The following is a 13,309-nucleotide window of genomic DNA, read 5'->3' as shown; positions in this document are numbered from 1 at the left end:
CAAGTAGTCTAGTCACAAAAAAGTATTGCAGAGAGGACCTGAGCAAGCAAGCCTGCCAAGACGCACATCCAGATAAGAGGGAGAACAAAATGAGTACTTGTGGGAGAGTGGGTGATACCTGCGCCAGATGTCCTTCTGAGCTCAATCCTGGAGCCAGCGGGTCAGATGCACAGCTCGTTGCAGCTGTATGGGGCTGCAGTGGCATGGAGCGGTCTAAGCTGGTGTTCAGAACACAGTTAAGTCACCACTCAATATCCAGGGCGTCCCAGCGAGTGAGGACAAAACACACACAAAAAAAAAAAAAAAAAAAAAAAAAAACCTACTGGTACCATGCTTGGGGCATATATGCTGCCTAGCACTAAGGGACACCCATCTAAGGTGCCCTCTACCAGCACATATCTGCCTTCTACATCCAATTCCACATTGAGGAGTTAAAATGGAATACCCCACCCCGACCCAAATCAGCGCTCTCCGGGCAAATGCAGACTAGTAGGTGGAAAAAAGGTCACCCACACTGCTGTAGTCTGCCAAGCTCATGCCCAGACATGTGGGACTCCTGCAGTAGGGCGATAGGTACCCCTCTGCGTTTCGTGTAGGAGTATACAGGATAGCGCTTGGCAGCAGCTCTTATACTCCTGACATTCCAGGCGATAAGATTTTAGTCACTCGATACATTGCCCATAGACAGAGGAAAAATAGTGCGTGCCATGGACTCAGCAAGTGTGAGAGAATTTTGCGCTCGGGGAGGCGGTGCATCGCCTAGGGAAGAGACGAAGGGAGCCAGCCAGAGTCAGCAGGGAGCAAAGGGGAGTAAACCAAGAAAACCATTGCGGGAGTAGAGAGCAACAGCTCCTCCATCCAAACATCTAACAGTTAAATAACATAGTACGGGGCAGCGGCGAAAGCACAAAAGCAGGCGAGAGATGCACAACCGTAGTTATCAAGTGTGCACCAGGTCCAAGATCTATAAATGGGCACAAGCGAGGGGTCAGCGTGCAGGGAGGGGGGGGGGGGGGGGATGTTGTGTCGTGCCTGTGACGCAACAGGCACGCCACGTAGGGTCATGTGACCCCAACGTTAATAAATGGGTGACGCTCGGGCGTACACCAGTCAGGCGAACGACGAGAGTGACTCTCTTCCCCCCCCCCCCCCCCCCCAACACAGAATCTTGGCTCCTGTGGTTGTGTTCCAGGCCACCTTCAACCCCACACACAAACGCCCTCGTGAGGTCGCAAGCTCTGCGGTCCTCATAACATTTGGTGACGAGAGGTGGGCGTGCCCCGCTCTCGCACCGAGTGGCAGCCGCGAGGGCTGCTCACCTGCCATGCGGCACTCGTGCCACAGTGGGTGGGTGCCGTGCGGAGGCGGCTTGACGTGTACTGTGCCCGTGATGAGGGGAGCTCCTGCTGGGATACCGCCGTGAGAACTGCCGCCGCGTGTGAGCCGCTCCGCTACTGGAGTCTCCGCGTGCGTTACTCCACATGCGTAGTGTCATGCCCAGTGTTTTGCCAACCGATCACAGCTGCGTCCGGCGCCTCTCTGCTCGGCGCGCACATGGAGGAGAAGAGGCAGTGAATTCCACAGCGCGCTGGAGAAATAATCAAATGAACAAAAAAAATAGCCACCAATCCGTACCAGCAAGTGAGCCTAATGCCCACAGAGCGCTAGAATACCTGCCCATCAGTGACTGCAGCAGGGAGAGGCTCGTGAGCAAATGAACCTCCTGCCCCCAAAGGAAATCCCCAGAGGAGACAGCACAGCAAGCACACTGCAGCAAGTGACACCAGGGGAGGCTGTTCATAGAAATTATCACAGCAAAGAAAAAAAGGGAACCAAAACGCTGGCAGCCAGGAGATCACCTCCACAGAGCATCTGAAGTGGAACACTATAAAGTCACTGAGGGTCACCATGTCCACAATTCCCCCGATATTGCCCTTTATCGTGGAAGGCTCCCAGTCTTCACTCGCCCTCAAATGGAAAGACTGGGTGGAACGTCTATTGATATTCTTTGAAGCCACCAAGGTGCACAGAGATCAGAAACGAGCTATGCTATTGCATCTAAGGGGTAAAGACATCCATAACATAACCAAGACGCTCAACGAAGCCACGCCATAGACTCATAACACCCTGATAAATGCTCTCAATGGCTATTTTGAGCCAATGGCCAATCAGGACTATGAGCGGTTCATTTTCCGGCAGGCGCACCAACTCCCAGATGAGTCCCTTGACACATTTCACACTCGCCTCAAGAACCTGGCGTCGACGTGTGGTTTCCGCGACGAAACAGAGGAGATAAGGGGACAGATCATCCAGGGCTGTGCATCTGCCAAGCTCCGCGAAAGAATCCTGGGAGGAATATGGGAAGCCACTACAGGACATAGTAACATTGGGGCGCACGAAGTAACTGTCCAAAGCCCGGGCGGCTCATATGGAAGCAGCTCTCCAATCCCCAGTCAAGACGGAACCAGTGAATGTCTTGACGACCAAGTCGACGAATGGCTGGACGAAAAAAAAAGACGCAGGAACGGCGTTCCAGGGGCAGACGAAAACCTGCGGGTACTGCGGAGGAACACCTCACAGGACAGCGGACTGCCCAGCCAAAGGGAAAAGGTGCTCAAGATGTGGGCGATTTAACCATTTTTAAATCGTCTGTAGATCAAAGAGATATCGGAAACCTCGTCAGGTGGTGAACATGGTCCCGGAAGAAGAGAAAGGGCCCAGTGACATGAACGACCTGCGAACCGAGACAGAGAAGGACGACTGTCTGCAACGGGCCAAGGTAGCTCTGAGGCATTGTCAATGGCACCGAGCCAGAGAGTAGTGGAAAATTCTGACCGTAGAGGACCAGCGTATTATGGACAGCCTCTATCACGTCCAAGATGAGCTCACAGAAGACATCTCAGGATGCCTCCTGAGGGTACACCGACTGGTCATTCAAACGGCCCTCACAACCCAGGTCGTTCAGCTAGCTCACATCGGACACCAGGGGATGGTCAAAACTAAGTCACGACTACGGACTAAGGTCTGGTTTCCCCTCATGGACGAGCTGGTGGAGGCCACGGTTCGTTCTTGGCTGTCCTGTCAAGTAACTGGGGACGCTCCTCGTCCTGCTCCCATTATTACGGAACCAAGGCCTTCTTTACCCTGGTCATGTGTCAGTTTGGATTGTGGCAGCCTGCCTGATGGCCAGCACCTGTTTGTTGTCTTTGAGGACCATTCCAAATATCCTGTGGTCGAAATCGTGTCATCCCTCAGTGCTGCCGAGGCGATTCCCAAGCTTGAAAAAGTAATGGCGACCCATGGCCTTATCCAGGAGCTGAAGACAGACAATGGACCCCCTTTTCAAGGGCAAGAACTGACAACTTGCATCAAGTCCTTGAACATTCGCCACAGGAGGATTACCCCAAGATGGCCCCTGGCCAATGGGGAAATCGAAAGGTTCATGCAAACCTTGAACAAGATAATACGGATTGCCTCTGACAAAGGACAGTCCCTGGAGCTTGCTATCTTTACATTTCTACGGAGTTACCGTCAGACACCCCACACCACCAGAGGAGTAGCTCCGGCGCATCTGCTCATGGGAAGAGTAGTCAATGACTATTCCACATCACCCACAGTGTCACCCCAAGGTACCTGATAACGTTCAAGTGGATGACCAACGTCTCCAAGCCCATGCTAAAATTAGTAAAAAACGGCGTGAGCAACCCCGGTTTGCAAGATGAGATATGGTCTTACTCAGGAACTGGGTGATGAGCGGAAAATTCCGTTTGCCATATGAAGAGAGTCCATGGACTGTTGTAGGCGTCAAAGGCACCAGAGTTATTGCGACGCGAGGAAGAGAGACTGACCAGAAACATGTCCTTCAAGAAATACCAGCCAACACTGTCACTGCCAGAAGCAGTCTTAGTGGATCAGGAACGTCAGGTGGTGACACCGGCAGAGGCCAGCGGGGACATAAGTCTTGGAACATCACCCGCTAGGGATCAGGATGAAGAACCTAGCAGTAACCCACATCAGGACGGTGAGTCCAGAAAGGAGACCTCCAGAGAAGGATTAGGCGACGCCAAAAGTGAACAGGGTGTCATGCCGGCTGGTGTGGCTGTCCGAGAGGCCTTGGGTCGTGGCAGAGTCCAGTACCGCCTGCGAGAAAATCCTGAGCCCAGTCGTCGGCTGAGGGACTATTTCACGTAAGACTGTTCTCAATTACATGTTTGAAATGTTGCTCATGGTGAGCTATTAGGTATTGACACTTTCAGAACTGGTATGGTACTGAGATTGCAAATTCGTTGTTTATTTCACGTTTGTTGGGGAGGAATGTGTCGCGCCTGTGACACAACAGGCACGCCACATAGGGTCATGTGACCCAACGTTAATAAATGGGTGACGCACGGGCATACGCCAGTCAGGCGAACAACGAGAGTGACCGCCTTCCCCCCCCCCCCCCCCTCCCCAACACAGAATCTTGGCTCCTGTGGTTATTGCGTTCCAGGCCACCCTCAACCCCGTACACAAACGCCTTTGTGAGCTCCGTGGTCCTCACAACATAACAGGGGAGAGGGAAGGCCACAAAAGGCAGTGCAAAATAAAGCCCCATGCCCCCCCACTCTTCTGGAGCACCTCGCAGAGCGGTCCGGACGTCAGCGGGGCAGATGGAGTGGGATCATGAAATTAAACCAACCAGCCCCAGGCAATTGAGGCGGCATAAAAAAAACAGTCCATCCACGCCCACTGTAGTAGCAGGAAGAGATGCAGGCCACAGGCAGACTCGAGTGCAAGGGTAGCTGCAACTCAGTCTGCAAGGTGCCAGGATCACGCAAGTCATCGACCAGCCCTGCACAGCTCGCCAGTCACCCCTCGCAATAGTGGGGCCGAAATCTAGAGCCGATGACCCCCAGCAGAGCCGATAAATGTAGGATAAGTGGGAACAGATGCAGAGTTGGGAGGTTAGACGTCTGCCATCTAGGCATCTGAAAACATCCCACCCCCCCAACCCAAGGGAGCACAATTAGTTTCTTTAGATTATCCGCAACTACACATCTCATTTGAGAGAGTTACAAGATAGATTATGTATTTTCAAAGAGACATCTAAACTCAGATTCCTATCCTGAGAATACTCCCCAGGTGGCAGCATGGATCCAGAAAATGTTGAGCAATATTTCTTTTTACCAGTTGGTGGCGCAAACACTTATCCAGCGACATCATCCCAGCCCGATGTGACGCGAGCGGTGCTTATATATGCTCCACCCTAGCGTGCTTACATCAATTATTTTCTTTCCACACCAACAGTCAGGGATCCAGAGCTACCCTGGTCACTTTTTGACCAACTTTTTCCTTGGGGCATTTTTCAAAATGGTTTTAGTGTGCTAGGGACATGTCCCCAACAAAACATATGGGTTTTAAATCTTGCAGGGAATGCCACAGACAGAGGTCTGTGTGTTGGAGGTTGAACTATGACTCCCAAGTCTTGCTCCAACTGCCGGTCGATGCACCCAATGGCGATTCGGGATAGAATGATGGAGGCTGAAGGGAAAAGGAGGGAGGAGGAGGAAGGGAGAAAGGAATGAGAAGGAGGCCCCAGAAGTTTCCATCTGTGAAAGTTAAGACTAATGTTTCAACAGAGAAAAATCAGCCAGGGAACCCAAGTGTGGGACCTCTGCTCCCATTTAACAAAACCCTCATGGATGTTTTATTGGAGGCCTGGTCTAAACCCTGTTCAGGGGTCCCAGGCAACTTCCACAGTGCCAGTCGCCATCGTCCTGCACAAGGAGATCCAGTGTTCTTTACCAGGAACCCATCCCCTGAGAGTCTGGTGGTGCAGGCCTCAGCAGCTAAGGCTTACCTGCGAGCATTCCCTACTACTCACCCGGACAAGTAGTCCAAGAGGTTGGAGATTTTTTGGAAAAGGATCTTCTCAACCAGTCTGACATTGCGGTCGAAGAACAAAGCAGATCTTTTTAGCCCCAACTCCCATGCCTTGTGGGATTTGGTGGTGCAGGTGCTTTCCTTAGTTCTGTAAGAAGCTTCTGGGAGCCTTATGCAAGCTATGCTTGATGACGGATGGTGAATTCATCGCTGCATCTGGCGTGGGTTGGAAACCAAGGACTTGCTAGGCAGAGCAATAAGCTCTACAGCGGCACTTTGGCGTTACACCTGGTTGCGGTCAATGGACTTTTCACGCAATGTCCAAGCAAGCCTCATGAACATGCCCTTTGATGGTTCTCGCATGTTCAGTGCCAAGGCGTATGCAGCACTGAAGCGCTTTAAAAATAGCCAAGCCACGTCTCGATCTTGGGCCTCGTCCACTGCCCCTGCCTTTCGCCCATTGCGTGGCTACAGTAGAGGGTTTCAGTCTCATCGACAATACCATCCATGCGCACAGGGCCATCAGACTTCCCAGCCTTTTTGTGGCCACGGAGGTAGTTCCCACAAATCTTGTGGGCGCCGTGCAGCCCAGTCCTTCAACTTACCAGCTGCCAAGCTCCCCAAACCTCTTTAGTGTGCCCTCAGCGACATACTGCCATCCGGAAGGAGACCGGATACAGCACCTTCTACAAGAATGGAAGGCTGTTACCTCAGACGAATAGGTGCTGCAGATTGTGCAGCAGGATTACTCTCTTCCATTCCTCAACACCACATGTCAACCGTCTCTAGAATGGCTGTCAGAGGACCACCGGTCCTTGTTACATTAGGAGGTGAAGGGTCTTTTAGCTAAAGGATTCAGAGAGGGAGATGCCATAAGTAGGTTGTGGTTGCTACTTCTGCCACTTTCTGGTGCCTAAAAAGAACAAAGGCCTCTGCGCTATTCTACACATAAGCCCTCTCAACCCCTTAAGGAAGGACAGATTGAAGATGCTCACACTTGTCTGCTCTAGAGCCTGGATGGGAGTGTTGTACCTGCAGGACACTTACTAGCACATGCCCATCTTGCAGTCCCACAGACATTACATGCATTTCACAGTGGACTAGGAGCATTTCCAGTTCGATGCGCTTCCTCCTGTGGCCTCACCAGGGCCCCCCCCCGGGATCATTTAAGTGACTGTAGTAGTTTCTGCTCATCTTCAAAAGTCAGGTGTCCCATTCTTCCCTTGCCTCGATGACTGTTGCTGAAGGCAGGCTCGCGACAGGTGGTTGTACACCATCTCCAGAATATGGCGAACTTTCTATATTTGCCAAACCAGACTCCGCAAGTGCTTCCTTTCATCGGAGCTATTCTGAACATGGTGCGGTTCTGTATCGGCCCTCCAGCACAGTGTCTCCAGTACATTTGGGCAATAATCCAGATGTTTCAGCCTCTGTCCTGGAGTTTGGTGAGAGACTGACAATCTTGAGAGTTATGGCCTCCTGCATCCTGCTGGTGAAGCACACCAGATGCGGGCTGTGCAGTGGGAATCCTGCTGGTGAAGCATGCCAGATGGCATACGAGTAAGAATCTGAAGTCCCAGTGGGCACAACACCAGGGGAATCTCTCCAACAGGGTCAGTCTTTCGAAGGAGACTGTAAAAGTTCTGAAGTGCCGTTTGCTGAATCAAGGATTTGGTCAGCGGCTTCTCCAACCAGAGAGGACAGTGGTGACCTATGCATCACTCCTGGGATGGAGAGGCCACCTGGGAGAGGTGAAGATCAGAAGTCTCTGGTATCCGGCAGAGACGAGGCTCCACATCAACATGCTGGAGTCGAGGGCCATCCACTGGTTATTGAAAGTCATTCTGCTACCCATTGAAGGGAGGCTGGTTCAGGTGTTCATGGGTAACACCACAAGCATGTTGTATTTCAACAAGCTGGGTGAGGTGTGGTCAAGGACCCTGTGCCAGGAGGCCCTGCACCGCTGGACATGGCTGGAACGTCAGGACATCTTTCTGGTCATACAACACCTGGCAAGATTTATGAACGCCAAGGGAGACAAACTCAGTCGTTGGCGCCTTGTGAACCATTCATGATTGGAGTCTACACCTGGAGGTGGTACTAGGTCTCTTCCAAGAATGGGTAAAACCTTGGCTCCATCTATTTGCGACCGCTAAGAATGTGCAGTGTCAGCACTTCTACGCATGGGAGTTTCCGAAGTGGCTCTTGCTTGGTGTGGAACTCGTGACTCCTGTACACCTTCCTGCCAATACCACTCGTGCTTAGAATTCTCAAGAAGATAAGGGCCGACCAGGGCCAAGTCATCTTAGTTGCTCAAGACGAGGCACGGAGAGTATGGTATCCCAAACTCCTGGACATGAGCATCCGTCCTCCTTTCAGGCTGCCTCTTTGGGAGGATCTTCAGTCGCAGCAGCGGCCTGCATCCAAACCTGTGCATGCTCCACCTTCACACTTGGAGATCGAACGGCAACAGGTGAGTGTTTATGATCTTCCTTTCTAGGCTGTTAAGTTCAGTCTAGAAGCGAGGCCTTCAACCAAATCTGTATATACCTGCCATTGGGACTAAAGTTTGTAGCTTGGTTTTCGACCAAACCTGTTGACCCACTTCATGCAAACCTGTCTGAAGTGTTGCGTCTGCGTTGTCGATGGGCCAGAAAGGCCTTGCTATGGGCACTGTTAAGGGGCATCTGTCGGCTGACTGTTTAGGTCGAGGACTACCGGTCTGCCGAAAGGCAGAACCGGAAGTCGGAGATTTAATGACTTGGAGAAGAGGGGCTTGAACCCGCCCCTCTTCTCCCCTGTTCTCCATTGGCTGGCCTCTTGAATGCTGGCCAGCCATTGGAGAAGAGGTCAGTCATTCCAAACAGGCCCCGTCCTTTTCGGATCGGGGGGCGTGTTTTTTGCAAGAAGTCTCAAGGAGGAGACAACAGCAAAACACGCCCCCGAATCCGAAAAGGACGCTGCCTTTCTCCGAGGCATTTCTGCTCTGCCTCGGAGAAAGGCGGTGGTGTGCCTTTTGCTCTGCCTTGTTTTTCATTTCGAAATGGGCTCTCATTGTACAACTCGTAACAGCCCCACCCCCAGACTTCCAGATGTCGCTTGCATTGGTAACTACGGTGGTGGGCAAAGCCAGGCCTTGTCACTGGCTGGACGTGTATTGTCTGTCTGGTAGCGTTCTAACTCTCTAAACCCCACGCCATCTCCCTGAATTAACCGTGGACTGATCGACTTCGCTTGTAAGTGCTGAAATGGTATACTAGAGCAGAATTTTGAGCGCAACAGTACAGTTACGCCGCGGGGCACCAGTGGCACCAGACTGGTTCTCTGAGACAGAGCTCAAAAGTCCCCAACATGATACATCCGTAGTTAGTCCGGAACTGCGTCAAAGAAAGCACTCCCAGCTCCGTCCACAGAACCGGCAATGAGTTCTGGTTCCAGATGGCGCGTGGGACCTGCACTTTGCACCTCCTTCGAATTTCACTTCCAGCTGGTCCGATGAAAGTTATCCAGGCTTGGAGACGCGCGTAAGTTATGTCACCAGAGTGTTAACACGGGACTCGGGAGCTGAACACGGACGGTGCTCCCCGGTCTCGGTGATTGGCTGCAGGAGGCGCCGCCGGTGGTTGGCTGCTGCACTGTAACTAAGAGCCCTAGGAGAGAGACTGTTAGATGCAGACAGGAGCGAAATGAGAGAAAAAAATACTCCCTCCCTGAACGTCAAAGCTATTCATAGTGCTGCTGCTGCCAAACGATCATTAAATAGTAAAACGAGCAGGGAGGATTAAATCCATGCAGTGCGACAAAATCGCACTGCATACGCGTCCATTTCGGCATATTAAAAAAAAAAATAGGCGCTGGATAGAATCTTTATCATAAGAAAAGCACGGGAACTGCGCAACACAGCCGCAGAGTATTTAAAGGGACAGTAACCGCACTGTGCTCCAAGGACAGCAACGCCGGAAATACACCTCTGAGAATCAGCGCCATTAAAGGGACAGTAAGGGCTTTAAGTGGGCCGGGTCCTGCCGGTGCTAAAAAGCAGGTGATGAGAGGAGTCACTATCGAACTCTCCTTTTTTGCCCTCATCCTCGGGGTGGGAAAAATACAACAACTCTGCAGCAGTACCACCCTTTGCTGCGTTTAATGTAACTTCAAAGAGACTCGTTATAGCTCTATCACAGTCTCACTGTTTCAGAAATGAAGCTTTTTTTAATGTTATCTACCAAGGCAAAGTTGTTGCTTATTTAGCTTTTGCGCCTAACAACTGACTTGTTGTGCGTGTAATGTTACTTGTTGTATTATTTATCTGGATGCGATGACAGAAGCAGCAAATTTACCTGTCCGGCGGCACACCATGCTAAACTCTCCAGAAGCAGTCAAGGGATTCAAAGCAGCACAGCCCAATTGATCACTCAAGTATATATCACAACAAGCATTTACAATGCAATGGTCTCGGCATTGGTAAAGTTAGAGCTATTGGCATTGCTCATGACATTATTTTTGTTTATGTTTTTGTTTTTAAAACATTTAAAGAAACGGCATTGTCATGAGCAATGCCAATAGCTCTAACTTTAACAATGCCGAGACCGTTGCATTGTAAATGCTTGTTTTCTATTGTTGCCAGATCAGCCCTTCCAGTTTATGACACCTTTTGGGACTAGTTTCTTGAAAGGTTTGCAGCAAATTTCCACCTTTCCCTTTCATTATGCCCCAGTGGGATTTGAATTTATTCTAAAGCTATCTGATGTGTTCTCCCTTAGAACCAGTGCACAGCTGTCCTCTTAGACTTATGGCTCTCAAGACTGTCTTCCTGGCTGCTATTACATAAGCACAGAGGGTGAGTGAGCTTCCGGCTTTTACCTGACATACAATAGCTTCTACCTGTACAAACTGGGTATTCAGACCTGTACCTCCTTTTCCCCAAAGGTGGTGCCACCCCCCAACCCTTAAATCGGCAGTCACTATCATCCTCCCAACATTCTTTGCTCCCCCCCTCTAAGGAGGAGGAGGTGAGAGTATCGCTTGGACCCAAAGTGGGCTTTTTATCCAATCGTATAAAAGAACACCGGCTGGACAAGCAATGTGTTACCGGATTCACTGGAGCAAAGAAAGGCAAGGCCTTTGTACTCTGGATTAAAATCTGCTACGTACTGACTAGGAAGCAGTCTCCAGAAGGCTCACTCCACCAAAGCCACCTCTGTTGCTAATGCACTGGCACGCTGGGTGCATGTCCTGGGCATATGCTAGGCGGCTACGTGGATGTTGACTAACCACAGATTCCTTAAAGGCCTCCTTCCTCCTCTCTGCGAACTAGATGTTACTACTTAGATTATGCACACGAGTCACAACCGTTCGAACATGGCTCAGAGTCTGTGCGCATGGAATATGTCACAAAAGAAATTGATGTCAGCACACTGGGGTGGCGCCTGTATAGGCACTGTGCACGTCATATCCGAAGCGGATGATGCGGGCAGTCGTAGGTGCCTCCAACCGGCGTGCACAGGTACTGCTCAAGATTTTCTGGATCCAGTCTGATAGCTAGGGAATATTCTCAGTTAAGGAATCTGCGGTTAGCTAGTCTACCAGAAAAGGTGTTCTTTAGGAACCAGCTATATGGCAGAATATGCGACAGTCACTGGTTTAAACTTTTTAATCATTTCACAGATCAAATTATTATTTAGTAAGTTGCATCCTAAGCAGGGCTCAAAGTTTCATAAGAGACTTCAGGAAAAAAAAAAAAAAAAAAAACACTACAGCACATGGTCATTCCACACTCAATGGTCACAATGTTGGTTTTAAAACGAGCAAGTATGACAGAGCAAGAACTGCTCATTTCTTTCAGTTCTGGAAAGAAATATGTAAATTATTTTTTCATTCATGTAATGAGGTTTGGAACACTTATTCTTAGTTTTCCTACAAAAGAATGTCTGTCTGCGATATCACCAGGCCGTAGATTTATTTTTCAATTTTCTAACATTTAGTGGATTTTACGTTAGTTCCAGGCTAATTTATTATCAGTAGGTACCCTCATTTGATACCCAACTATTTGTAATGCCCTCCATTTCACTAACAGTACAACAACCTTTCCTGCATTGTTAGAGATGCCCATTGCAGAAAAACAACTATGAGAGTCCACTTCTGAAATATGCGAGACGGTGGAAAGCATTGTCAGGGTATAGGTCTCCAAGTCATAAGCTTACCTTTTGGTTAACAAAGAAGAAACACTGCAGCAATAAACAGCAGATCAATCTAAGGAGACATGCTTTTAAAAATGTATGACATGTGAGAGCACCGAACAAGACTGCAATGGGTTAACAGCCTACTAGACTGCCATGTTACCAGGGTCACTTCATGCAAATAATAAATATAATAAAATACTGGTGGCCACAGAGACTTCACAGCATTGGCAAATGTATCGGTTGTGGAGTTTCCAGTAAAGACTTAACAAAGACCCATGTAAACCAGTCTCGTTTAGCGTCACTCGTGCAATGGTTTTCATCTATTTTATCCTCACAGATAGAAGACCAGGTCAGCTAGTTCTCATATGCGCCTGTGACCTTCTGGGTGTATGCAGATTTTTAAAGCTAGAATTCAACTTGCTGATTGTAGGAGGCTGGCTCAGTATATAGTGTCCACCGCCTTAGAGGCGCTTATCAAGTGCAATACCCACAGCCAGCACTGGCTCGTAAGCTAATATCACTTCACATGCTGAAACCGAAGAGTTAAAATGTGTTTAAAACACACACCACAACAAAAAGAAAGCACCTCCCCTTCCCCCAAAAGCTACAAATACCAAAAAGCAGAGTGCTGCTGCCTAGAATACCCAGACTGGCTCAAGGTATCATATGATATGGGGCAATTTAGCAGCCTTATGTACGTTTTCAGAATCATCACTGAAAGGTAAATAGAATCCGTCTGAAAGTTGAAGTGAGCGCGAGGTCTGAGGATACTCACCTGCTGTCCCAAATTCTTGCAGGCTGTTGGCGCCGCCACTCGGTCCCATCCATGCAGCTCTGTCTTCACCTCCCTGGGTGGTGTCCGAAGCCCCTCGCAGCGCTGCACTCCGCTCTCCCATGCTGGTAATGTTCCACATGCCCCTTGGCTAGGCAGCGCCCTTCTCTTGCCTGGGCTGCATACTGTGTTCTCAAGGTTGGCAAAGGGATTCCTGCGCTTAAGAGCCCCGTGAGCGCCTGGAGAGCGTTTGAGGCCCGGACTGAAGGGCCGCACGCCAGGTATCTGCGGGGCATCCCCGCTAGTCTGCGCACGCCGACTTCTTCGCCTCAGCCGCAAGATCTCTGAAGGCTTCTTGAAGCTGGGGGAATAGCCGGGCAGCAGATCAGCCATGGCAGATGTGGCGGGAAACTGAATTGTTTTGAAATAACGCGCGTGTGAAGCTGTCTTTTACGTATTGAAAGCTGGAACCAACAGGAAAGCAGTATTCGCGGAG

General features: G+C 50.1%; 1 protein-coding gene across 1 annotated transcript in view; it reads right to left on the bottom strand.

Annotated features, from left to right (window-relative positions):
- DONSON (DNA replication fork stabilization factor DONSON) overlaps positions 1 to 13,279 on the bottom strand; it is a 99,388-nt gene extending 86,109 nt beyond the window's left edge. Inside the window, exon 1 of the mRNA XM_085621361.1 lies at positions 12,817 to 13,279. Within this exon, the coding sequence (XP_085477487.1) occupies positions 12,817 to 13,206 (390 nt within the window). The 5' untranslated portion in view covers positions 13,207 to 13,279. The remainder of the gene's footprint in view (positions 1 to 12,816) is intronic.
- Between the last annotated feature and the right edge of the window lie 30 nt (positions 13,280 to 13,309).

Source organism: Triturus cristatus, chromosome 8, assembly GCF_964204655.1.
Source record: "Triturus cristatus chromosome 8, aTriCri1.1, whole genome shotgun sequence".
Classification (NCBI taxonomy): Eukaryota; Metazoa; Chordata; class Amphibia; order Caudata; family Salamandridae; genus Triturus; species Triturus cristatus.
This window is presented reverse-complemented; position numbering and strand designations above follow the sequence as displayed.